At 60.8% G+C, this 23,345-nt stretch overlaps 1 protein-coding gene across 3 annotated transcripts; it reads left to right on the top strand.

Annotated features, from left to right (window-relative positions):
- The first annotated feature begins 1,431 nt into the window (after positions 1 to 1,431).
- RHBDF1 (rhomboid 5 homolog 1) lies at positions 1,432 to 23,174 on the top strand. Of its 3 annotated transcripts, none has more exons than XM_060406180.1 (19): positions 1,432 to 1,463; positions 16,294 to 16,432; positions 16,502 to 16,632; positions 16,856 to 16,957; positions 17,493 to 17,706; positions 18,122 to 18,331; positions 18,408 to 18,530; positions 18,602 to 18,759; positions 19,214 to 19,471; positions 19,571 to 19,682; positions 19,807 to 19,881; positions 19,995 to 20,156; positions 20,876 to 20,976; positions 21,140 to 21,203; positions 21,583 to 21,677; positions 21,871 to 21,946; positions 22,012 to 22,112; positions 22,205 to 22,358; positions 22,523 to 23,174. In XM_060406180.1, the coding sequence occupies exons 2-19, from the start codon at positions 16,316 to 16,318 to the stop codon at positions 22,940 to 22,942; spliced, it is 2,673 nt and encodes an 890-aa protein (XP_060262163.1). In that variant the 5' UTR covers positions 1,432 to 1,463; positions 16,294 to 16,315; the 3' UTR covers positions 22,943 to 23,174. The 3 variants fall into 3 exon arrangements, with proteins under 3 accessions (XP_060262163.1, XP_060262162.1, XP_027817029.1); XM_060406179.1 differs by lacking the exon at positions 1,432 to 1,463 and adding an exon at positions 4,728 to 4,856; XM_027961228.3 differs by lacking the exons at positions 1,432 to 1,463; positions 16,856 to 16,957 and adding an exon at positions 4,728 to 4,856.
- The last annotated feature ends 171 nt before the right edge of the window (positions 23,175 to 23,345 follow it).

The raw sequence follows: 23,345 nt of genomic DNA, 5'->3' as shown, positions 1-23,345 counted from the left end.
TGCCCCACTTCCCATCTTGGACGAAGCCCGCGGCTGTTGGAAGGCTTGCAGTGTGAGGGGGAGCAGGCAGCCGGGGTGAAGGGGAGCCCCGGGCTCCTCACCTCTCCCAGTGGCATGCCCCCTCCCCCCGCGCCGCCCCACCCCCGCCACACTTGCACCCTGGTCCACCCTGCCCCCCGCAGCCGCAGAATGCACTCCTCCACCAGCTGGTGGTAAGAGGCCTGGCCTCTTAGGAACCTTGACTGGACCCCGGCTGGAAGTGTGGTGGTTTTGGGGTGCACGTGGAGTGCGCCTGAGGGAGGGGGCATGGGAGCCCTGGTCCTTGAAACACGCCTTCCTGGACTGCGGACGCGCATTACCTAGGGGGCATTTGGGTGGAGAGGATAGACTGGATGAGGGAGTGGGCCAGGAAGACTTTGTCCAGGAGGTGGGCCCAGGCCTTTCTGGAAGCGCCGCCACTCCAAACATTTTGTCCAGGAGGTGGGTCCCAGGACACTGTCTCAGCAGTGGGGGCCCCCATCCCTCCCACCACCTAAGGATGCTGAGAGGAGCCTGCACAGTTCTGGGGGTGAGCGGGCTGGAGTGGAGTGAGGCCAGCAGGAGGGCTGTGGAGACCCCTGACCACCCTTTCTGCTGGGGCCGCTGTGAGGTGCGTCACTGCCCTTTGGGGCAGCATGGGGAACAGCTCTGCCCTCGAGCGTGTTTGGAGCTCTCTGACTGCGTCACCCTGGCCCTGTGAGGGGCACCCACGGGCCTTGGGGAGCCGCTGGGCAGAGGATTGTGTGGGGGTGGGGGGAGGTACCAGGGCCTGTGACAGGCCAGGATGTGCTTGACGCCTGGTCAGCAAGTCCAGCTGGGAGAGCCCTGGTCTCCAGCTCCTCCTCCTCCTCAGACCAGCCCAGGGGCTCAGCTCCAGCGCAGGCCCAGGCCCCAGCCCAGCTGTGCACTCCCACCTCGCAGGGCCCCCATGGGGACTTCCTGTGGAGGGAGGGGCAGCCTTACAGCGCCTGCTGGAAGCCGCCCAGCTGTGTGTGGCACTGAGGGCTGCTTCCTTCCGGGGGTGGGCAGTGTGTCGTCAGTGGGAACTTGTGAGGCAGGCCTGGATGTGACTCCCACCCTTCTTCCCTCCTCACCCGCTGCATCCTTTCTGCCCGGACAATGCCCCCCCTTTCCGGCCTTCCTGTGTGCCCAGCCTCCCTCCCCCTGCCCTGAGGCAAGCTGAGGCCCCAGTTGGGCCCATCCCTTCAGGGTGTCTTATCCCCAACTTGAAGACTAAGAGAGGTTTGGAGGGCAGCCCAGAGGGAGGAGACGGGGCTGGAGCCAGCAGCCCCTTCTCCAGATGTTCAGCCCAAGTGCAGGGCCTTGCACAACCTCTGCCCCCTCCCCCCTCTGCCGTCCCCCCCCCCCCCCCCCCCCCCCGCTTCCTGCTTTGTGGTCTGAGGCTCCACCGCAGACAGGAAGTGGTGAGGTGGTGGGCTGCGTGTTCCCACTGTGGCCTACGGGGCGGGTGGCGGGCTGGCCGGGGTGAGAAGTGGGTGCTCAGCGGGAGGATGGGACTAGGGCCTTCTCTGTCCCCAGTGTGCCTGCCTGCTGGGCTGGGAGAGGCTCCTTGGTGGAAGCCCTCAGTGCTCTGAAAGGGGTTGGTGCCCAGGGGAGCTGCCCTGTGCCCTGGAGGGAATGGCCGTCCCTGAGCCTTGAAAGGACAATGGCTCCACGAGCTGCCACCCAGCACACTGCTCGTGGGCCTTCTCTCTGTGCCTCTGTGCAGGGCAGCAAATGCTGCCAGAGGGGCCGCGCTGTCCCTGAGGCTGCAGCGGGGCCGCCTTGGGCGGGGGCCTCTGTGGCCGATGGGCCCGGGGCATTTGGGCAGCGTGGGCAGCCCCCAGCCGCGTTGCCCCTTCCGGCCCTGAGACATGGGGAGGGGCAGCTGCCTCAAATAGCCAGTGACTTCAACCCCCTGGCTGGCCTGGCCCACTGCTGCCTCTTCCCCAAATAGCCAGGGGCTGGTCCTGAGCTCATGCAGGCCCCCAAAGTTCAGGTGGGCGTGCTGAGCTAACCCCTAATGGCTGGTAGGGGTGCCTCTCAGTGGTCGGGCCCCCACCCCCTCAAGTCCTAGAGCCATCCGCAGGCAGGGAGTGGCCCAGACACCGGCCTGGCCCGTCACCTGCACGTATCCGAGGCGGCTGCGGTGGATTCCTCCTTCCAGGGCCTCAGAAAACATGAAAGAGGAACTGGGAGCTGGGCTTCCGTGTCAGCAGCGCCTCCGTCAGAGCACAGGGCAGTGAGGCTGGGCACAGGTGTCCCTGTGGCCGGGGTCCGGGCCTCTGCTCACACTGTCCTTCTGATGTCAGGGTCCTGCTCAGGAGGCCCAGTGGGCTGAGAACCTGTGGACTCCTGGGCTCGCCTGCCAAGGTGGACATGGCAGCCATACCTGTGAGGGGCAAGGGCCTGCAGCAGGGGCTGCTTGGGGTCTCACGGGCGTGGGGACAGAGAGGGTCCTGTGGAGGCAGCCCAGTGGAAGCAGGAGGGGGCCACCCTCTCTGGGAAGGCAGCTCGCACCCACTGAGGACGGCTTGAGGTGGTGCTGGCTGGGGTGGGAGTGCTGGGGTGGGAGTGCTGCGGCGGAACGGACTGGGGGGTGGGCCCAGGCCTGGCTGAGGGCCTGCTCGGGCCGAGCTCCTGGCCGCTGGGAGTGAGAGTCTGGGTCACGGAGGGGTTCTGGATGCCCTGCAGCACCCTCTGAAGGGAGACCTGTTGGACTGGACGCCCGGCCTTGGCAAGCACTGGAGGTGAGCCCAGGCGCTGGGCTCCAGAGAGGACACCACCAGCTCCGGCCCTGGCAGCAAGGCTGGGCGTTCAGGTGGACAGGGCAGGCTTCCTCCTGGCAGGGTGGGGAATGCCAGGCGTGGAGAGACTGTCCTGTCTCTGGCTGGGAGCCTTGTCCGGACGGAGAGGTGGTGCAGCCAAGGTTCTTGGGTCACACCCCCTCCCCCGAAGGACCCTCCTGTAGCCCCTCCGAAGCTTTCGTTGTCTCCCTCAACCCGAGACTTGTGTTGATGTCCCCCAGTTCACAAAGGACCCAGAGTGTGCCGACACCGGGCACACTGCAGTGTGGACAGGCAGGCAGGCAGAGGGTTCAGTCCCTCGCCAGGCTCCAGTGACCAACCCCAGCTTGTCCACTTTATTTTCTGTGTGGCCAAGGACCAGGGCACTGTCTGAAGCCGTGCCCTGGGCTTAGCTTACTGACCTGACCGTGGCAGCTCCTCTGTTCAGAGAGAACCACTGCCTCCTGGTCCCAGGCCAGCAAAGGGCCCCTGAAGACACACACGGGGCCTCTGAAGCTGCAGGGGCTGGGCCCCGTGTGCCTCAGGAATCTGCACCTAGTGGGAGGGTCTTTAGGACCCCTGGTTCCGGGTTTGCTTCCGAGGAAGCCTGTGCCCCTCCTCCACCCGTGGCTCCTGGTTAGCTGGGCCCATTCCGGGGTCTATCTCTGGTGGTTGTGTCAGGAGAGAGGGACACAGGCAGACTCCCTGCAGCAGCCTCAGCCAGCGGGCTACCTTGTGTCCAGCTCAGGGCGGCAGAGATGGGCCCTCGGCCAGCGGGTGAGCTCTAAGACAGGGGGAGCACACAGCGGGTGCTGCTGCCTCTGCTGTGGGGCTCCAACCTGACTGGGGGTGCTGGCTGGGGGAGCCAGGCTCCAGCGGGCGGGGAGCACGGGGCCCCGGAGGAGGTCCCTGCTCCTGCCCTGCCTTTGGTTTGAGTGCAACTGAGTGTAAGTAGGCATCAGTGGTTGTGTTCATGTATGTAAGTGTGCAGGTGGGCGTGGAAGTGTTACAGTTGTGTATGCGTAGGTGTGGGCATGGGAGTCTGTGTAAACAGGCGTGGGTGAAGGAATCGGGGGCAAACCCGAGTGTGAGCGGGCATGTCGTAGAAACTAGTGGCTGAGAAACCAAGCCACACTTGGAGGGTTGGAGAACTTGGGTTTATTCCGCCGCGGGCCCACGGGAGTTAGCACACAGGCTCCGAGCCCCGACTGTTGGGTGTGCAGTTCCTTTATTGGGTCCCAATTCCGGGTCTGCGTTCTGTAGTCTGTTGGATACTTTGGGCGCTCAGGATGGGGAGGGGGGGGGGACTGCCTGCCGTACACAGACAAGCATGGTTGAGGTTACAGGGGCTAGACAACTGCAAAAGCAGGGGCAAGAGTGAGTGAGATGTTTTAGTTCCTAGAATTGTACGTTTCCATTTCCCCCAAAACTAGCTGATCCAGGTGATCCAGACGATGCAAGAGGCAAGCTGAGTTACAGAAGCAGAGCGTGTGTTTCAGTGCATGAAAGCAGGGCTGTGTGTGTGCCAGTGAGGCTCCGAGGGACTTAGTGAGAGACTTGGCAGCCCAGCCTTGGAGGACGCTGGGGGTTTGGGTCCCTGTAGATACAGGGCTGTCTCCCAGACTCTCCACTCTGCAAGCCCAAGTCAAAGCATCTGCTAAGGCCAGGACTCACTCCGGGTCCGGGAGCGGGTGAGGTTGACCATCAGATTCGGTCCAGCTGGGCCACCAGGTCCTCCTGCCCCGACCAAGGCGCTTTCGACCCCCCAGCCAGAGGTGTCCCCGCCGCCCTCCCGGAGGAGGTGGCTCTGGCGGGGCGGGCCGCGCGCATTCCTGAGCCCTGAGTCACGCGGCCGCCCCCTTCGGCCGGGCCCGCCCCCGGCGCGCACGCCCCTCGCTCCATGGCATTCCCGGGCAGACGGGCGGGCCGGACGGGCGGGCGGGGACTCGGCGCGGGCGCCCTCGGGCCGGCGGCTGCAGCCCCTCCCCGCAGCCCTCAGGACCCCCGGGACCCCCGGCGCTGGCGGCAGTGGTGAGTGAGCGAGCCGGGCGGGGCTGCACGCGGGGCGCGGGCCGGGAGGGTCCCGAGACGGCGCCCGCAGCGCCAGGGCCGGTCCCCAGCCCTCCGCCGCCGGAGCGGCTCAGAGCGGCGGGAGTCTGGCCGCGTCCCGGCTTCGAGGAGTCTCCGCCCGAGACGGCCGGACTTTCCCTCCCGGAGTTTCCCGAGCCGCGCAAGGAGGCGGCGGCCCAGCCCCGGATTCCTAACTCGGCGGACCGCAAAAATAGCCCGTGGCCGGATTAGCGCGTCCGGGCGGCGGCCTGACCCGGCCGGACGGCTCGGCTCCAGCCCCCGCCCGACAGCTGAGGGTCCGGGCAGCGCGAGGGCTCGGGGTCCGGGTGTCCCCAGGCGCCTCTGAGCTGTACCCTCCCCCCGCCCTTTACGCTTTCCTGCCCGGCCTCCGCCAGTGGGTGGTGTCTCAAGTCGAAACTCCAGCTCGGAGGGTGGGACTTCTGGGTGGGACTTCTCCGGATCGTCGCTGTCCCAGCCGTCCTCCCTGGGGATGGGACTGACTTCCGTAATAGCAGTAGCTGTGAACCTGGGGTTTGGGGAGGGGCTGGCCCACCTTCAGCTTCACAATCCTGCCTCTCAACGCAGGAAGCTGCCGGGCGTCTTCCTACCTTGTGCTCAGTGGCCAAGAGGACCAGGCCAGGGCCTGAGCCTGTGGCCACTACCCCGTGCTGGGGGGGGGTGGTGGTGGGCTGGGGAGATGGCAGGATCCCAGGTGCTCAGGACCCTGGGTTGGGGGGCCTGGCTGCTCGCCCTGCTGGGGGCCCACCTGTCCCTGACGAGTTTCTCCTCGCGGGTGCACAGTTTGGGGGTGTGTATCTGTGTATCCGGGTGAGCAAGGTCTGGATCTGGAGGCCCTAGCCCTGTGTTGGGAAAGGTCCCCCAACCCCCACTGGGGACTTCCTGGCAGATGAGATTCAGGGATGAAACTGGCTTTTCAGGTTTGGCCCAGGTAGATGCTGGGTTCTCCCCACCCTGGTGGGGCCAGCCCCAGCCCCCTTAGCCCCCACCTAGAGGGTGGGACAACGCTGGATGACCCAGCAGGTGGCTGGGGCCTAAGGGTTCCCTGAGGCCGAGCCTCTGCCACCGGGTTATTTAGGGCAAGCTGTGACCTTTTCCTTGAGAAAAGCAGGGGCTACCAGTAGGGCTTGTAGCAGGGTGACCCTGGATGAAAGGTGCTGGGGCCCCAGGCTCCCCCCAGAGTGCTGACCGAGGGCCTGGACCTGGAGCACTGCATTCAAGGGCTGGCCGGCAAACCATTGCCCTTGGCGGTGCATAGTCCAGGGGCCCCGTGGTTCAGAGGGATCACTCAGGTCATGCCTGCCTTCCAGGCCCCTCTCAGGGTCTCTGGACTCAAGCTGTTGCTCAGGGCACCTCCTGTAGCTCGTCTCCCCAGATATGAGGGCCTCCCTCTGCCTGCCCACCCCTCCCCAGCTCTGTTTCCCCCACCTCAGTGTCTGTGACAGGATCTACTTTAAGCCCAAGGATCGGATTCCTTAGCGGCTGCCTGTTTTCTGGGTTGGGTGTGTGAGGGTGGCTCCCTTCTCCCTGAGCTGAGATGCTCTGGGTGGAGGTCAGGTGGCATGGGGGTCTCAGAGGGGCTGTTGGCTCCCCTAGCCTGAGGATCCCAGATGGTCTGCCCCTCCCCGGGAGCCCATGGCCCCCTCCCCAGCTCCTGGGCAGACATGGCCCAAGGCTTTGAGCTGCTTGGAGGCTGGGTGACTGCAGGTGGTGACCGGCCTCTCTGAGCCTCAGTTTCCTGATCTGTAAGGTGGACGCAGAGGACCTCTGTAGGGGTTGTGACAGGTCAGCGGGGCTAGCCAGAGTCGGGTTTGAGGCAGGTGTGCCAGGCTTCTGCTGGCTGAAGCCTTTCTTGCTCCAGGAGTAGAGTTCAGGGGCGAGGCATCCCCTCCCATGGCCTCAAGGGTGCGATCCCCCAGCTGCCGTGTCCTGGGCAGGGCTGCTGAGCCTGGGGCTGTGTGGGCACAGGGAGCACATTGTGGGGCTGGCCAGGAGCACTTCTGGGGCCTCTGACTGGTGACAGGCTGATCGTCTGCCCTCTGTCCAGGCCTGTTGATGGGATTTGGGTCTTTCCATTCCACAGCTTGAGATGGGCTTGCAACCTGACTCCCGAGGTCCAGTTAGATCCCAGATTGTCCTACCCAGAACCTGTTATAGCGAAGTCCCTGCCCTACCCTGGAGCTGGCTGTGTCACAGAAGGGTCCCCTCACCTTTCTGAGCCTGGTGCTTCCCGATCCCAGGGTGCCTCCACCCTGTTAGCCCCAGCTGGGTCATAGGCTTTAATTGGTGGCCAGTGGCCCCCTGGGCCATCTGTCTGCCGAGCCTTTGGGCAGCACCCCGTCATAAGGCCGCACCCCTTTCCTGCATCACCCTCGCAGGGCAGTCCTTTCAGGGTGTTCTAAAGCAGGGAGTCTCCTGTGGTTCTGGCTGGCGCCCTGCAGGTTCATATGGGGTGACAGGTGGTGTGGGTGCCTGGGGCTCAGGGATCCGTTTTCCTCCTAAGGATGGCATAGGGCACCGAGCAAGCAAAGGGCCAGGTCTCAGGTCTGCCTGCTCCCTTCTGAACCTCATATCTTCCACAGAAAAGTGGAAGGTCACTGGCGGGGGGTGAGGAGCATGAGGGCCTGCCCAGGGTCATTCCCAGTAAGATGTTGGAAACAGAGGAGGTCAAGACGCTCAGAGGAGCCAGCTCATTTCCGCTTTGCCAGAGCAGCACGTGGTGGAGGACCGGAGTCAAAACTCCCAAGGGAGACCAGGGGCTGGGTATCAGACTCTGGGTCAAACAGGAGACTGAGGGTCACAGATCAGGGCTCACAGTGGGAGGTAGGAGGAGCTGGCCCCTCCTGGGACCACGCGCAGGTGAGCTGGGGTCACGTCAGGGCGGGTGTCCTGGGGTCACATCGGGGCGGGTATCCTGGGGTGGGGCCATTTGCTGCAGCTGACCTTGGTGGCCGGTGGTCCCCGGGGCAGAGTTGGCCCCAAGCTTGTGGTTCTGGTCCTGAGGCCGGGCCACCCACTTGGCCTCCAGATGCCCCTGGTCAGCGTTGTCCTCCAGGTGTGTGGGGCAGGCTCAGTGCAGAAGCAAAGGCTCCAGCTTTAACCCAGCTGTGGCCTGTCCAGGCCTGGGTGGGCCGGAACCTCTCCCCCATCTCCTCCTGCTGCTTGGCTACACCTTCCCAAACCAAGCCCCTCTGAAGGGCATTGCCCAGGCAGGCCCACGCCCCACGCTCTGATAGGCTCTGCTCTTGGGCCCTCCTCGGGGAGCTCCCCACAGCTGGCAGGCGTCACCAGCCTGCTCCTGTCTTTCTTTTTTCGTTGAAGTACAGATGGCTTAAGGGCTTCCCTGCTGGCTCAGAGGGTAAAGCGTCTGCTTGCAATGCGGGACACCAGGGTTTGATCCCTGGGTTGGGAAGATCACTTGGAGAAGGAAATGGCAACCCACTCCAGTACTCTTGCCTGGAAAATCCCATGGATGGAGGAACTTGGTGGGTACAGTCCATGGGGTCGCAGAGAGTTGGACACGACTTCACTTTCATAGATGACTTACAATATTATATTCTTTTTAGGTCCAGCGTGTTTTTTAAAAAAATACTTTTCGTGTGTTTAATTTTGACTGTGTTGCTGCGTGGGCTCTTCACTATCGCGGCCCGCGGGGGCACTCTCCCGGTGACGTGCGCCCGCTTCTCACTGCCGTGCCTGCTCTTTTTGCGGACCATGGGCTTTTCAGAAGCTGCGGCACGTGGACTTAATTGCTCCACAGCACGTGTGGTCTTCCCGGATCAGGGATTGAACTGTTGTCTCCTGCACTGGCAGGCAGAGCCGTTTCTGAATCAGCTGCTGCTTCTTGAGCACCTGTGTGTCCCAGGCTCTGCTGTGGTCTCTGGTTTTCAGAGGGGAGGGTTCAGGCTTGCTCAGGGTTACAGGTGGCAGAAGGGAGCTGGGTCAGGGCCCTGTCTCAGGAGGCTCCCGCTCTGTCTTCCACTTCCTGGGCCCTCCTGAGTGCCTGCCCAGGACCCCCGGGGGTCATCGCCAGATCAGCTGTGGCTGCTCCTTGGGGGGCCTGCCCCCTCCCGCTAGCCCTCTGCCTTGCTGGTTCCTGCTTGCAGCGGCCTTGTGGTGGCCCCCAGTCCCCCCAGCGTCGCCTCGCGATCCTGAGCGCCGTCCCTCCCCGCGCTTCCCTGGGCCTGTCTGGGAGTCCCTGGTAGGTCTGGGCCCGAGGGGGCGGCCGCGAGTGTCGCTGGCGTGACTCAGATGCCGTGACCGTGGCAGGCAGGCCCTCCCTGGGCTGAGGTCTCGCCCTGTGCTGGGGGCAGTGGAAGGGGTTGCTGTAGGGAAACCCCCCCAGGGGCCGTCTAGGAACAAGAGCCCCCTGTGTGCCGGGGGAGACCCAGACACTGAGCCACTGTCTCCTCTGGGCGGGCGCTGTTCCCCTTTCTAGCCCAGACTCTTTGTCCGGCCTGGGCCTGTCCCTCCCCCACGTCCTTGGGGCCCACTGTGGAGCCACTCCCAACCCTGTCTGTGAACCCCACCCGCTTGAGGTCCAGAGTTTGGCATGGGTTGACGGGGGCGGGGGGGGGGACTGGTCACACAGGGAGGGTCAGGCCGGGAACCCGCGGCTCTGGGGGCAAGGAGCCGTGTGGCATCGGGAGTGCCGTCCAGCCTCAGCCCCAGATGCGGTGGGTGCTGGTGGAGGTGGGCACCTGGAGGTCTGTGTGTCCAGGAGGGAGCTGGAGCCTTCCTCGTATGAGGCTCCTGTGTCCGGTGGCCCTGGCTGGTGGGGGCAGGGGGTGCCCGGCTCCTCTGTGTGCCCCCCGCCCCCTCCCACCTCCTCCCCAGTCATATGGTAGCTCCTCCCAGGCCCCAGTGAAGGGGCATCTTCAGGAATTTCCCATCACCCCACTTCATGGGGCCTGGCCCCTGTTAGCCCACACTCTGAGATGTCCAGTGGTCACTGAGCCGTGGCTCTGGAGCAGGCCTGCCCTTGACATTGTGGGCCTGGTGTGGCGGGACTGGACAGCACACGTGTGGATGTGGTCCCAACCAAGCCCGGGGGATCCAGGCCCTGGCAGGGTGACCCCGTGGGCAGAATGTGTGTCCTGGGGGAGCCAGCTGTGAGGAGGGGCCTTGGAGGGTCACAGGTGTGGGCGGTGGTGTGCGCCTATTGGCGGGCAGGGGTTTCTGACTCTCCCGAGTGGAGGACCATCTTGCGGCATCTAGGTGTTCTGGGTGTGTGTGCGGAAGCTTCTGCAGGGGTAGTCCCCAGCACCCCGCCTGCGGGTTCCCATCCGGACCTCGCAGTAGCTTCACCAGGAGCGTATGAGGCCCTGTGAGCCATGGGGTTGGGTGGCAGGGCCAGGCTGACGGTACCGGGGCCTCCACCTGAAATGCTAAGGGGTCCCGTCCTTTCTGGCCCCTCTCCACAAGGCCCCAGGGGCCCAGCATCACCTGAGGGGTCTGACTGCTCGGGTCTCCAGCTGGCAGCCCCGGCCCAGTCATGGCTAAGGAGGTGACCCAGAGTGTTGTCCCAGCCCTGTAGCTTCTGAGCTCCTTCTGTCTTCCCAGCATGCCCAGTACTGTCTGAGGTTCCATCGCTGGTGCTCGAGACCAGGGTCCTGCACACAGGGCAGCTCACAGTCTCCCTGACCTGTGGAGGGGCTGGCGGATGACGAGGACGCTGCCTCCCAGGGTGGGAGGGCTGCTTGGCCACAGCAGTGCAAGTCTGGGCTGGGTGGTGGTGTGAGTTGGACGCTGAGAGTTGGTCTCCTGGTTCAGACCCCAGAGGGACCCAGTTCTCAGTCAAGACGCTGTCATGTCAGACCTGGCTTCAGGTCCATAGCGAGCTGGTGGAGCCTCCAAGCAGGGTCCCTTCCCTGGTCTGTGCAGAGCGAGCCAGTAGCAGCTGCGTCTCTAGTTGTGGTGCCACGAATATGTGACCTTGGGCAAGGCCAGCCTCCCTTCCTGGGCCTCAGTTTCGCTCTGCGTAAAGTCTTCTCTCTGCATCTCGCCGGGCAGTCGAGAGGGAGGCTCGGAAGTAGAGGCTGTGTCTCGTGACCTCGGTGGGTGAGCCGCAGGCCCCGCAGGTCGGAATCTGTCAGGGTCTGGGGTGCTTTGAGAGGCTGAGAAAGTGAGTCTCTACCACGCCCCTGCTCCCCTTGGCCTTGTTGTGCAAGGACCCTCTGTTTGTTGTTGTTGCTGAGTTGCTAAGTCACGACTCTTTGTGACCCCATGGACTGCAGCACGCCAGGCCTCCCCATCCTTCACTGTCTCCCAGGGTTTGCTCAAATTCATGTCTGTTGAGTCAGTGATGCCATCCAATCGTCTCATCCTCTGCCACCCACTTCTCCTCCCACCTTCAATCTTTCCCAGCATCAGGGTCTTTTCCAGTGAGTCGGCTCTTCCCATCAGGTGGCCAAAGTACTGGAGCTTCAGCTTCAGCATCTGTCCTTCCAGTGAATATTCAGGACTGATTTCCTTTGGGATGGACTGGTTGGATCTCCTTGTAGTTCAAGGCGCTCTCAAGAGTCTTCTCTAACACCACAGTTCAAAAGCATCTGTTCTTTAGTGCTCAAGCTTCTTTATGATCCAACTCTCACATCCATACATGACTACTGGAAAAACCATAGCTTTGACTAGACGGACCTTTGTCAGCAAAGTGATGTCTCTGCTTTTTAATATGCTGTCTAGGATGGTCATAGCTTTCCTTCCAGTGAGCAAGCATCTTTTAATTTTGCAGCTGCAGTCACTGTCCACAGTGATTTTGGAGCCCAAGAAAATAAAATCTGTCACTGTTTCCACTTTTCCCCCTTCTGTTTGCCGTGAAGTGATGGGACTGGATGCCATGATCTTGCTTTTTTGAATGTTGAGTTTTAAGTCAGCTTTTTCACTCTTGTCCTTCACCTTCATCAAGAGGCTCTTTAGTTCCTTTTCACATTCTGCCATAAGGGTGATGCATCTGCATATCTGAGGTTGTTCACATTTCTCCTGGCAATCTTGATTCCAGCTTGTGATTCATCCAGCCCAGCATTTCGCATGATATACTCTGCATATAAGTTAAATAAGCAAGGTGACAGTATGCAACCTTGACGTTCTTCTTTCCCAATTTTGAATCGGACTGTTGTTCCATGCCCAGTTCTAACCGTTGCCACTTGACCTGCATACAGATTTCTCAGGAAGCAGGTAAGGTGGTCTGGTATTCCCATCTCTTAAGAATTTTCTGGTTTGTTGTGATCCACACAAAGGCTTTAGCGTAGTCAGTGAAACAGAAGTAGATGTTTTTCTGGAGTTCCCTTGCTTTCTCTATGATCCAGTGGGTGTTGGCAATTTGATTTCTGGTTCCTCTGCCTTTTTAAAATCCGTCTTGTACATCTGGAAGTTCCCGTACTGTTGAAACCTAGCTTGAAGGATTTTGCATATTACTTTGCTGTCCTGCAAAATGAGCCAATTGTATGATAATTTGAACATTCTTCGGCATTGCCTTTCTTTGGGATTGGAATGAAAACTGACCTTTTCCGGTCCTGTGGCCACTGCTGAGTTTTCCAAATTTGCTGGCATATTGAGTGCAGCACTTTCACAGCATCATCTTTGAGAATTTTAAATAGCTCAGCTGGAATTCTATCACCTCCACTAGCTTTGTTGGTAGTGATGCTCCCTTAAGCCCACTTACTTTACATTCTAAGACGTCTGGCTATATGTGAGTGACCACACCATCATGATTCTCTGGGTCACCAAGACCGTTTTTTGTATAGTTCTTTTGTGTATTCTTGCCACCTCTTCTTAACCTCGTCTTCTGTTATGTCCTTATCATGTCTCTCTTTTACTGTGCCTATCCTTGCATGAAATGTCCTCTTGATAGCTCCGATTTTCTTGAGGTGATCTTTAGCCTTTCCCATTCTATTGTTACCCTCTATTTTTTTTGCATTGCTTTCTTATCTCTCCTTGCTGTTCTTTGGAACTCTGCATTCAGGTGGGTATGTCTTTTCTTGTCTTGCTTGCCTTTCACTTCTCTTCTTTTCTCAGCTATTTTTTCTATATACTTTCCTCAGACAACCGCTTTGCCTTCATGCATTTCTCTTTCTTTGGGATGGTTTTGATTACAGCCTTCTGTGCAGTGTTACGAACCTCTGTCCATAGCTCTTCAGGCAGTATGTCTATCGATATAATCCCTTGAATCTGTTTGTCACTTCCACTGTATAATAATAAGGGATTTGATATGTCATATTTGACTGGCCTAGTGGTTTTCCCTGCTTTCTTTAATTTCAGCCTGAATTTTGCAATAAACAGCTCATGATCTGAGTCACAGTCAGCTCCAGGTCTTGTTTTTGCTGACTGTATAGAGCTTCTCTGTCTTCGGCTGCAGAGAACATAATCAGTCTGATTTCGATGTTTCCCACCTGGTGATGTCCGTGTGTAGAGTGTTTCCAGGCCCTGTGGTTCTTCTCTGGGGCCAGGGAAGCAGACCTGCCCCAAAAGTGCCGTTTTGGGAAGAGGGAAGTAAGTGCCAAGGAGCCCTGCTTATGTGGCTGCTGCCTCATGGTCCCATGGCTAGGCTGGGGTGGACCAAATCAAGCCTTCAGCTCTGGGTCCTGGGCCCTGCCCCTGTGCCCAAGGGATATGGGGCTTAGGGTCAGTTCAGTTCAGTCGCTCAGTCGTGTCCGACTCTTTACGACCCCATGGACTGTAGCACGCCAGGCCTCCCTGTCCTTCACCAACTCCTGGAGCTTGCTCAAACTCACGTCCATTGAGTTGGTGATGCCATCCAGCCATCTCATCCTCTGTCGTCTCCTTCTCCTCCTGCCTTCAATCTTTCCTAGAATCAGGGTCTTTTCTAATGAGTCAGCTCTTTCCATCAGGTGGTAAAAGTAATGGGGTTTCAGCTTCAGCATCAGTCCTTCCAATGAGTATTCAGGACTGATTTCATTTAGGATGGACTGGTTGGATCCCCCTGCAGTCCAAGGGGCTCTCGAGAGTCTTCTCTGGCACCACAGTCCAAAAGCATCAGTTCTTTGGCACTCAGCTTTATGGTCCAGCTCTCACATCCATACATGACCACTGGAAAAACCATAGCTTTGACTAGATGGATTTTTGTCAGCAAAGTAATGCCTGGTTTTTAATATGCTGTCTAGGTTTTTCATAGCTTTTCTTCCAAGGATCTTTTAATTTCATGGCTGCAGTCACCATCTGCAGTGATTTTGGAGCCCAAGAAAATAAAGTCTGTCACTGTTTCCATTGTTTCCCCCTTCTATTTGCCATGAAGTGATGGAACCAAATGCCATGATCTTTGTTTTTGGAATGTTGAGCTTTAAGCCAACTTTTTCACTCTCTTCTTTCACTTTCATCAAGAGGCTCTTTAGTTCCTCTTCACTTTCTCCCATAAGGGTGGTGTCATCTGCATATCTGAGGTTATTGATATTTCTCTCGGCAGTTTTGATTCCAGCTTGTGCTTCATCCAGCTTGGCATTTTCATGATGTACTTTGCATATAAATTAAATAAGCAGGGTGACAATATACAGCCTTGACCTACTCCTTTCCCAATTTGGAACCAGTCCGTTGTTCCATGTCCAGTTCTAACTGTTGCTTCTTGACCTGCATACAGATTTCTCAGGAGGCAGGTAAGGTGGTCTGGTATTTCCATTGCTTGAAGAATACTACCCACTCCAGTGTTCTTGGACTTCCCTTGTGGCCCAGCTGGTAAAGCATCTGCCTGCAGTGCAGAAGACCTGGGTTTGATTCCCGGGTTGGGAAGATCTCCTGGAGAAGAGAAAGGCTACCCACTCCAGTATTCTGGCCTAGAGAATTCCATGGACTGTATAGTTAATGGGGTCACAAAGAGTTGGACACGACTGAGGGACTTTCACTTTGAGCATTCTTTGGCATTGCCTTTCTTTGGGATTGGAATGAAAACTGACCTTTTCCAGTCCTTGGCCACTGCTGAGTTTTCCAAGTGTGTTGGCGTATTGAGCGCAGCACTTTAGTGGCGTCATTTTTCAGGGTCTGAAGTATCTCAGCTGGCGTGCTGTCTCCTCCACTGGTTTTGTAGTTTGTAGGCGCTCAGGGTGCTGAGCAAAGTGCGAGTGCGAGGGTTAGCTGCTCAGTCGTGTCTGACCCTTTGCACCTCCATGGACTGTACCCTGCCAGGTTCCTCTATCCATAGAAAAATTCTCCAGGCAAGAAGACTGAAGTGGGTAGCATTTCCTTCTCCAGGGGATCTTCCCACCCAGGGTTCGAACCCTGGCCTCCTGCCTTGTGGCAGGTTCTGTATGGTCTGAGCCCCCAGGGAGCATCTTTGCTGAAGTTTCTTGGTATGTGGCGCCCCCTGGTGGTGACAGCAGCGCTTCACTAGGTGGTTTTCAGGAGGTCCCTTGGCTTCCCAGCTGGTGCTTAGTGGTAAAGAGACGCTCTGCCAATGAAAGATTTAAGAGGCGTGGGTTCAGTCCCCGCGTTGGGAAGATTCCCAGGAGGAGGGCACAGCAACCGACTCCAGCATGCCTGGAGAATCCCATGGAAAGAGGAACCTGGCTCCTTACAGCCCATAGGGTCGCAAAGAGACACCAAAGCGGCTTGGCACGCAGGCAAGCACTTGGCTGTAGGAACCCTCGGCCTCTGGGAAACCAGGTGGTCCCGCCTCAGAGAGAGGGAGGGCCCCTGCACCCTGTCGTGGACGTAGTGGGCCCTCTGTCTCTGGAGCAGCTGTTGTGGTGGCTGGGAGACTGAAGTCCACCCTTGGATTCACCCCGTGTACAGACCAGGCTGGCTTCTCAGCCCTCGCGCTTCCTCACGCTTCTGCCCTGGCCATCCTGTGTGGGGAGCAGCCTGCCCGTGGCCATGCTCTCTGGATCAGGCTGAGAGTCTTTACTCTGACGTAAGGCTTCCTTTTATACCAGATAAAAGGCTCTGTGTCACAGCCCTCACAGGCAGGCAGTTGCCACATGCTGCTTTATCCCCGTCACACTTTGCAACCTTCAGCTCAGTGTATGTCCGTGCGGGCTTCCTGTCTGCCTGGACTCCAAGCCCTAGCCGTGCAGGAACTCCGTTTTGGATTCCTCTTTTCTCCACCAGTGAGTCCTGAGCACCTGTGAGTGGCTCATGGTGGGTCCTGAACTGTTTGTCACCCGAATGTCTGTTGTCTGGGGACCCAGTGTGTGCCCGGTGGTGTCTTGAGACAGCGGAGACAGGCAGTGAGCCCGTGGGTGCTGAGCTGTGCTGGGGCCGTCTCTTCTGATTATCACTGACTCTCCCTCCTCCCGGGCCTGGGCCTGGGGGCCCGCAGAGACCTGTCCGTGTTGTGTTTTGGCTGTGCCGCGTGGCTTTGGGATCCCTGTTCCCTGACCCGAGATTGAACCGAGGCCCACGGCAGTATTAAAGCGCTGTGTCCTAACTCCAGGCCCGCCTAGTCTGCCTGAACCATGGGCGAGGCCCGAAGGGACAGCAGCAGCAGCCTGCAGCACAAGAAGCCGCCGTGGCTGAAGCTGGACATCCCGGCCGTGGTGCCTCCGGCAGCAGAGGAGCCCAGCTTCCTGCAGGTAGGCCCTGGGCAGCGGGGGCTGTGGGTCCAGCCTGTCCAGCGCCCTCACCGGGACCCCGTTGCCCAGCCCTTGAGACGCCAGGCATTCCTGCGGAGCGTGAGCATGCCGGCCGAGCCCGCCCGCGTCCCTTCGCCCCACCAGGAGCCCCGGCGGCCGGCGCTACAGCGCCAGATGTCCATCACACAGACTATCCGCAGGTACTGGGCTGTCCTGGCTGCTCGGGGCGGGCGGGGCCCTGGGGCAGAGGCAGCACACAGGGTCCCTTCAGGCCGCAGGGCTGGGAGCGGGGTGGGGGCCTTCTCAATCGTGCATCCCCGCTCCCCTGCTCTGGGGCTGGCTGCCGTCGCCTGCCCCTTTTTCTGCCCCCAGCACCTTCTCTCTCCTCTCTGTCTCCCCACCCAACGCTCTGGCCCCGGACAGCCGCCGGGTGTGCTCTGGGCGCGTCCACACTCTGCCTCCGTCGGGCCCCCCGCTGCCCGCAGGGCCGTCCCGCAGTGCCCGTCTCTCTCGGTCCCTGCTCAGGTACCAGGGCAGGCGTGTGCTGGCGTCCGCGAGCGTGAGCATGGCTTGTGCGCCCCTGGAGCTGCCAGCGTTGCTGGCGTCCCCGGGGCACCTGAGGGCAGGCGCAGCAGCGTTTCTGCTTGCATGTCTGAGGGCTGTGGGCAGCCTGCTCGGGGCTGCGGCACCCGCTTCCTGGGTTCTGCCGTGTGCCAGGCCCAGCTGCTGCTCGTGGCCATGTTCCGGCTGGCTGAACTCTGACCTCCGTCCAGCCTCAGTGTCTCTCCAGAAATCCTCGCCTCAAGGATGGCGAGAGGGCTTGTGTGAAACACTCACCTGTTTCACCCAGGCCTGCCGTCTCTGGTGGCAGTTTGGAATTGGCTGACTGTGCAGGGGTGGCCAGGGCCAGAACCCTCTTCTCTCCTTGATCAGCCACAGCCCACCTGGGCCCCTGGAGGGTCTGGAGGCCTGTGGCAGGCATGCCGAGGGGGACCACCTCTGAGGCCCGGGCCGGGGGAGGGGACAGCCAGGCACCCTCGCTGAGCTCCTCCCCTGGCAGGGGCACGGCCGACTGGTTTGGAGTGAGCAAGGACAGTGACACCACCCAGAAGTGGCAGCGCAAGAGCATCCGCCACTGCAGCCAGCGCTACGGGAAGCTGAAGCCCCAGGTCATCCGCGAGCTAGACCTGCCTAGCCAGGACAACGTGTCACTGACCAGCACCGAGACGCCGCCTCCTCTGTATGTGGGGCCGTGCCAGCTGGGCATGCAGAAGGTACGCCCTCCCTTGGGCCCCTCACTCAGCTCCTCTGGGCTGGGCCAGGGACACAGCCAGCCCTAGCAAAGGTGGTCCCTGGGAGCTCCTGGATTCGGATGGTGGTTGGGTGCTCCTGTAAAGGCACTTGAGACGCTCTCTGGGATGAGGGGCTCCTGAGGGAAGACAGGGACCTGGGCCTGAGCCTTGGCCAGCGTCTGGCCTGGGAGCATCGCGGGATGGACAGCGCTGTAACACAAACGCAGGCGCAGAGGGGTCCTGGGTGCACTGGGCTGCGGCGGAACCCACGCCGCGGTCCGGGGGCCTGCTGGATGGGGGGTTGAGCAGCAGTGTTCTCCGCAGTGGGGTCTGGGGTGGGGAAGGAGCCCCCTTGCCCAGACCAGCCCCAACCCCGGCATCTCCCCCCTTCCTCCAGATCGTAGACCCCCTGGCCCGCGGCCGGGCCTTCCGCTTGGCGGATGATGCCGCCGACGGCCCGAGCGCCCCGCACACGCCCGTCACGCCGGGTGCCGCCTCCCTCTGCTCCTTCTCCAGCTCCCGCTCCGGTTTCAGCCGGCTCCCGCGGCGGCGCAAGCGCGAGTCGGTGGCCAAGATGAGCTTCCGGGCAGCCGCTGCGCTGGTGAAGGTGGGTGCAGGGGCCCAGGTGGGGTTTAGGGGCGAGTCAGTTGCACGGAGCCGGGCACTTACTCCCTCGCTGGCAGGGTCGCTCGGTGAGGGATGGCACGTTACGCCGCGCCCAGCGCCGAAGCTTCACTCCTGCCAGCTTCCTGGAGGAGGACACCGCTGACTTCCCTGACGAGCTGGACACGTCCTTCTTTGCCCGGGTAAGAGCCTGGCGCCATCACCCTGACCCCTCTGCCTAAGCTTCCCACGCTGACCATGGGTGTTTGCTCAGGAAGGTGTCCTCCACGAGGAGCTGTCCACTTATCCAGACGAGGTGTTCGAGTCCCCATCGGAGGCAGCGCTTAAAGACTGGGAGAGAGCCCCAGAGCAGGTGGACCTCACGGGCGGCGCCCTGGACCGCAGCGAGCTGGAGCGCAGCCACCTGATGCTGTGAGTGCCTCCCGGCGAGCTCCATGGGGGAAACGCCCCCTGCTGTCAGGAGCAGCTGCTCCAAGGCATGACGCCCAAGGGGACCCCCGGGGGGGGGGAGGTCATCTCATGGACTGGGAACCCAGCTTGGCGACTAGGTTTGGGGGCCCCAGGACTGGGCACCATTCAAATTGGGCTGCTCATCCCTGGAGGAGGATGGCGGTCCCAGAGCCCACAGCCTGGAGAGGATCCAGCGGACGAGGAGGTGGCGTTGTTAATACAGATGTAGGTCTGACCCCACCTGTCTGCCATCCCGGGAGTGGCTCGGGCCGCTCTGCTTCTGCTCTGCGGGGCTGACTTCAGCCTGTCACACATGGGAGCAGAACAGATTTGGTGGGTCGTCCTGGCCCCGCCGGGGATGGACTGCAGCGTGTGGGAGCGCTGGGGCTGGTGGTGACAGTGCCCCCCTCCCCAGACCCCTGGAACGTGGCTGGCGCAAGCAGAAGGAGGGCGGCGCAGCGGCCCCGCAGCCCAAAGTGCGGCTGCGGCAGGAGGTGGTGAGCACGGCGGGGCAGCGGCGGGGCCAGCGCATCGCGATGCCGGTGCGCAAGTTGTTTGCCAGGGAGAAGCGGCCGTACGGGCTGGGCATGGTGGGCCGGCTAACCAACCGCACTTACCGCAAGCGAATCGACAGCTATGTCAAACGCCAGATTGAGGACATGGACGACCACAGGTAGGCCACGAGGGGAGGGGTTTAGGGCAGGCAAGGCTCCAGGTGGGCGCGGGCGCTCCAGGTTGGGGATGGCGCCTCTGCTGACGCTTTGCCCCGCAGGCCCTTCTTCACCTACTGGCTCACCTTCGTGCACTCGCTCGTCACCATTCTAGCCGTGTGCATCTATGGCGTGGCGCCCGTGGGATTCTCACAGCACGAGACCGTAGACTCGGTGAGCCCCGGCGCCCTCCGGGTGCCCTCCTGGCCCCGCCCTACGAAGTCTGGGCTCCCTCCCGCCCACTCTGACGGGAGGGGGCGCGACTGAGCTCTGTCTTATCTTTCTCTCCACCTCCCAGGTACTGCGCAACCGTGGGGTCTACGAGAATGTCAAGTACGTGCAACAGGAGAACTTTTGGATCGGGCCCAGCTCGGTGAGGGCAGGGCGGGGCGGGGCGGGGCGGGGCCCGGTGAGGCCGGGGCGGGGCCAGGCGGGGCCCTGGGCTCGCAGAGGCCCGGCCGCAGCTGCGCATCGTCCTCCCTGCAGGAGGCCCTCATTCACCTGGGTGCCAAGTTCTCGCCGTGCATGCGCCAGGATCCGCAGGTGCATAGTTTCATCCATGCTGCGCGCGAGCGCGAGAAGCACTCGGCCTGCTGCGTGCGTAACGACCGGTCAGGCTGCGTGCAGACCTCGGAGGAGGAGTGCTCGGTGAGTGCCCGCCCGCAGCTCAGCTCGCACCCTTGTCTGCACCTCGTTTCCTTGGGACTCAGGCAGAGCTGGTTGAGTTGTCCTAAACCCCTGGTTCTCAGCACACGATGCAGTCCGTCTGTGCAAGGCCCCTCGCCTCAGTCTTTCCTTCTTATCCCATCCCTCCATCTCCGGCTGCTCCCCCTGCAGGCTGTGTGTTCTTAATTTTTATTTTTTAATGGCCGCGCGGCAGGGCTTGGGGATCTTAGTTTCTGGACTAGGGATCCAACCCAGGCCCTGGCAGTGAAAGCACCAAGTCCTAACCACTGCACCACCACGGAATTCTGCATGTTCTTAATTTGGGTGTGGCTGTCCCACTTCCATCTTGTTTTTGGGCACCTGTCATAAGTTTATGTAAGTGGTATTGCCTTACTTTTCTCACTAAATTTTAAACAATGTCATCCAAGTTTTTATCATCTTATGTGGAGCTCCCAGTTTGTACGAGTTGCCTAATTTTGGGCATGGGTGGTTTCTGTTTTCAACCTAATAGGAACTATGCTCTTGAACTGATAACAGTCTCCCAACATGCGAGCAGTTTCCCGAGTGCAAATTCATGGAAGGGCTGCAGGGCACGCGGGTGTGTAGTGCCAGAGGGAGGAGCTCAGGGTCTCTGATCCCGGCCTTCTGGAGACAGTGGGATGGTGGGCTCTGACCAGGGCTGAGCCCATGTCCTCCCACAGTCCACGCTGGCAGTGTGGGTGAAGTGGCCTCTGCATCCCAGTGCCCCAGACCTTGCTGGCCAAAAGAGGCGGTACGGCTCTGTCTGCCACCAGGATCCCAGGTCAGTCCTGCTGCCTGCCCCCCCTCCACCTCCGTTCGTCCATGTCTCCCCTGGGAGTGGGGGTGGAGGGAGGTATAGTTGCTCTCCTTATTGTCCAGTAGGGTGGGAGGGTGCTAAGCCGAGGGCACAGAGTGAGGTCTGACCACACCCTGTGCTCGTGCAGGGTGTGTGATGAGCCTTCTTCTGAGGACCCCCATGAGTGGCCAGATGACATCACCAAGTGGCCGGTGAGCTGGTGTGGAGGGGTTGTTCGGGAACCACCTTACTGTGTTGGGGAGAAATCCACACCTCACCCATCAGTGATGCCAGAGGTCTCCGCTGAGGGACCACCCCGTTTTCAGATGCTCTGCCCTGGCCTTCAGCCAGCTGGCCCATCCACTACAGCCTCCCTCTCTAAGTAGAACCAGGCGGAGCCTTAAGAGGTCAAATGACATCATGCCAGTTTGACAGATGCCCTAACTGAGGCCCAGCGTTTGTGACTTGCTTGAGGCCAACGGGGCCTGTCTCCTACCCTAGGAGCCTGTCCATCTCTGCTCCAACCAAGCCTGGTGTGGGGCCCAAGATTAGGGGTGACCTTGACCCAACTCATCCCCATTTGTGACCCAGATCTGCACCAAAAGCAGTGCTGGGAACCACACCAACCACCCTCACATGGACTGCGTCATCACGGGCCGGCCTTGCTGCATCGGCACCAAGGGCAGGTAGGGGTGCCCTGGTCCTGGACACAGCATCACCCTGGGGCTGAGGCCTGCTCCCATATCTAGTCCGAAACGACCCAGGATGCCGGGGGGCATGGGGTGAGGAAGGGGCCAGACCTATCCAGGCCAAGAAGGTGGGCGAGTGGGGTGGAAACCTGAGCCTGGGCGTCCTCCAAGCTCTGGCCTGGCCTTCCAGGTGTGAGATCACCTCCCGGGAGTACTGTGACTTCATGAGGGGCTACTTCCACGAGGAGGCCACACTCTGCTCCCAGGTAGGCCTCTGGGGGAGGGCCCTCCGCGTGCCGCCGTGGCGGGCGCTCACGGCCACTCTGCACAGGTGCACTGCATGGACGACGTGTGCGGGCTCCTGCCCTTCCTCAACCCCGAGGTGCCTGACCAGTTCTACCGCCTGTGGCTGTCCCTCTTCTTGCACGCTGGGCAAGTGACACCGCGTGGGCTGCGGGGGCTGGGGGAGGTGGACCCCAGGACTAGCTGGTCGGTGCTCCTTGCTGAGTGCCCCCTCCCCACAGGGTCCTGCACTGCCTGGTGTCCGTCTGCTTCCAGATGACGGTCCTGCGAGACCTGGAGAAGCTGGCGGGCTGGCACCGCATAGCCATCATCTACCTGCTCAGCGGCGTCACTGGTAACCTGGCTAGTGCCATCTTCCTGCCATACCGGGCAGAGGTAAGGCTGCCCCTGCCACGTGCTGCCCAGCATGAACTGGGTCCAGCAGCCCCGAGTTCCTGCCGTGCCCTGTCCCGCCTGGGGCTCCTGTCCTGATCCACCCTGGGCCAAGGGAGGGGGGGCGGGCAGGCGGCCCACTGGCTCAGGGCCACCTGCACCCCCAGGTGGGCCCGGCTGGCTCGCAGTTCGGCATCCTGGCCTGCCTCTTCGTGGAGCTCTTCCAGAGCTGGCAGATCCTGGCGCGGCCCTGGCGCGCCTTCTTCAAGCTGCTGGCCGTGGTGCTCTTCCTCTTCACCTTCGGCTTGCTGCCCTGGATCGACAACTTCGCCCACATCTCGGGCTTCATCAGCGGCCTCTTCCTCTCCTTTGCCTTCCTGCCCTACATCAGCTTCGGCAAGTTCGACCTGTACCGCAAGCGCTGCCAGATCATCGTCTTTCAGCTGGTCTTCCTGGGCCTGCTGGCCGGCCTGGTGGTCCTCTTCTATTTCTACCCTGTCCGCTGCGAGTGGTGTGAGTTCCTCACCTGCATCCCCTTCACTGACAAGTTCTGTGAGAAGTACGAGCTGGATGCTCAGCTCCACTGAGCTGGCGGGCGCTGGGGCTGGGTGCCCGCGGCCGGAGCCAGGCCTGCAGCTCGGGACTCTGCCCAGGAGCCCTGCTTCCCACACACTTTGCCGTGTTCACTGCTGTTGAACCCCTCGTGCTTCCGGGCATTTATCACACTAGTTGCCGAGATTGCCTTCTAACTAGCCTTCTGACGACCACCTCACGTGGCCAATAAACAGACCGGGAGCGTTTTAGCTGCCACTAACTCAACCAGAGCTGCCGCCTCCTTTCTGGTTTCTGGCTGGGTGCTGTGGAAGGACATCCTTCAGGCCCCAGGCCTCCCACCCACAAGTTCCCAGAACAGGGCATTCATGTCAGGTCCACCACTCTGTCCCCTTCTGCAGAGTGACTGGCAGGTGACAAACGGACAAGGACCCAGGA

Source organism: Ovis aries, chromosome 24 (genome assembly GCF_016772045.2).
Source record: "Ovis aries strain OAR_USU_Benz2616 breed Rambouillet chromosome 24, ARS-UI_Ramb_v3.0, whole genome shotgun sequence".
Lineage (NCBI taxonomy): Eukaryota > Metazoa > Chordata > Mammalia > Artiodactyla > Bovidae > Ovis > Ovis aries.
Note: the sequence above shows the minus strand (reverse complement) of the source record. Positions and strands in the feature narration are given on the sequence as shown.

Excerpts from the sequence above, each read along its gene's own strand:
- RHBDF1 (XM_060406180.1), top strand. The coding sequence starts at position 16,316 with ATGGGCGAGGCCCGAAGGGACAGCAGCAGCAGCCTGCAGCACAAGAAG. Across the intron at positions 17,707-18,121 it reads GCCAGCTGGGCATGCAGAAG|ATCGTAGACCCCCTGGCCCG; the intron begins GTACGCCCTCCC and ends CCCTTCCTCCAG. Across the intron at positions 18,531-18,601 it reads ACACGTCCTTCTTTGCCCGG|GAAGGTGTCCTCCACGAGGA; the intron begins GTAAGAGCCTGG and ends GTGTTTGCTCAG.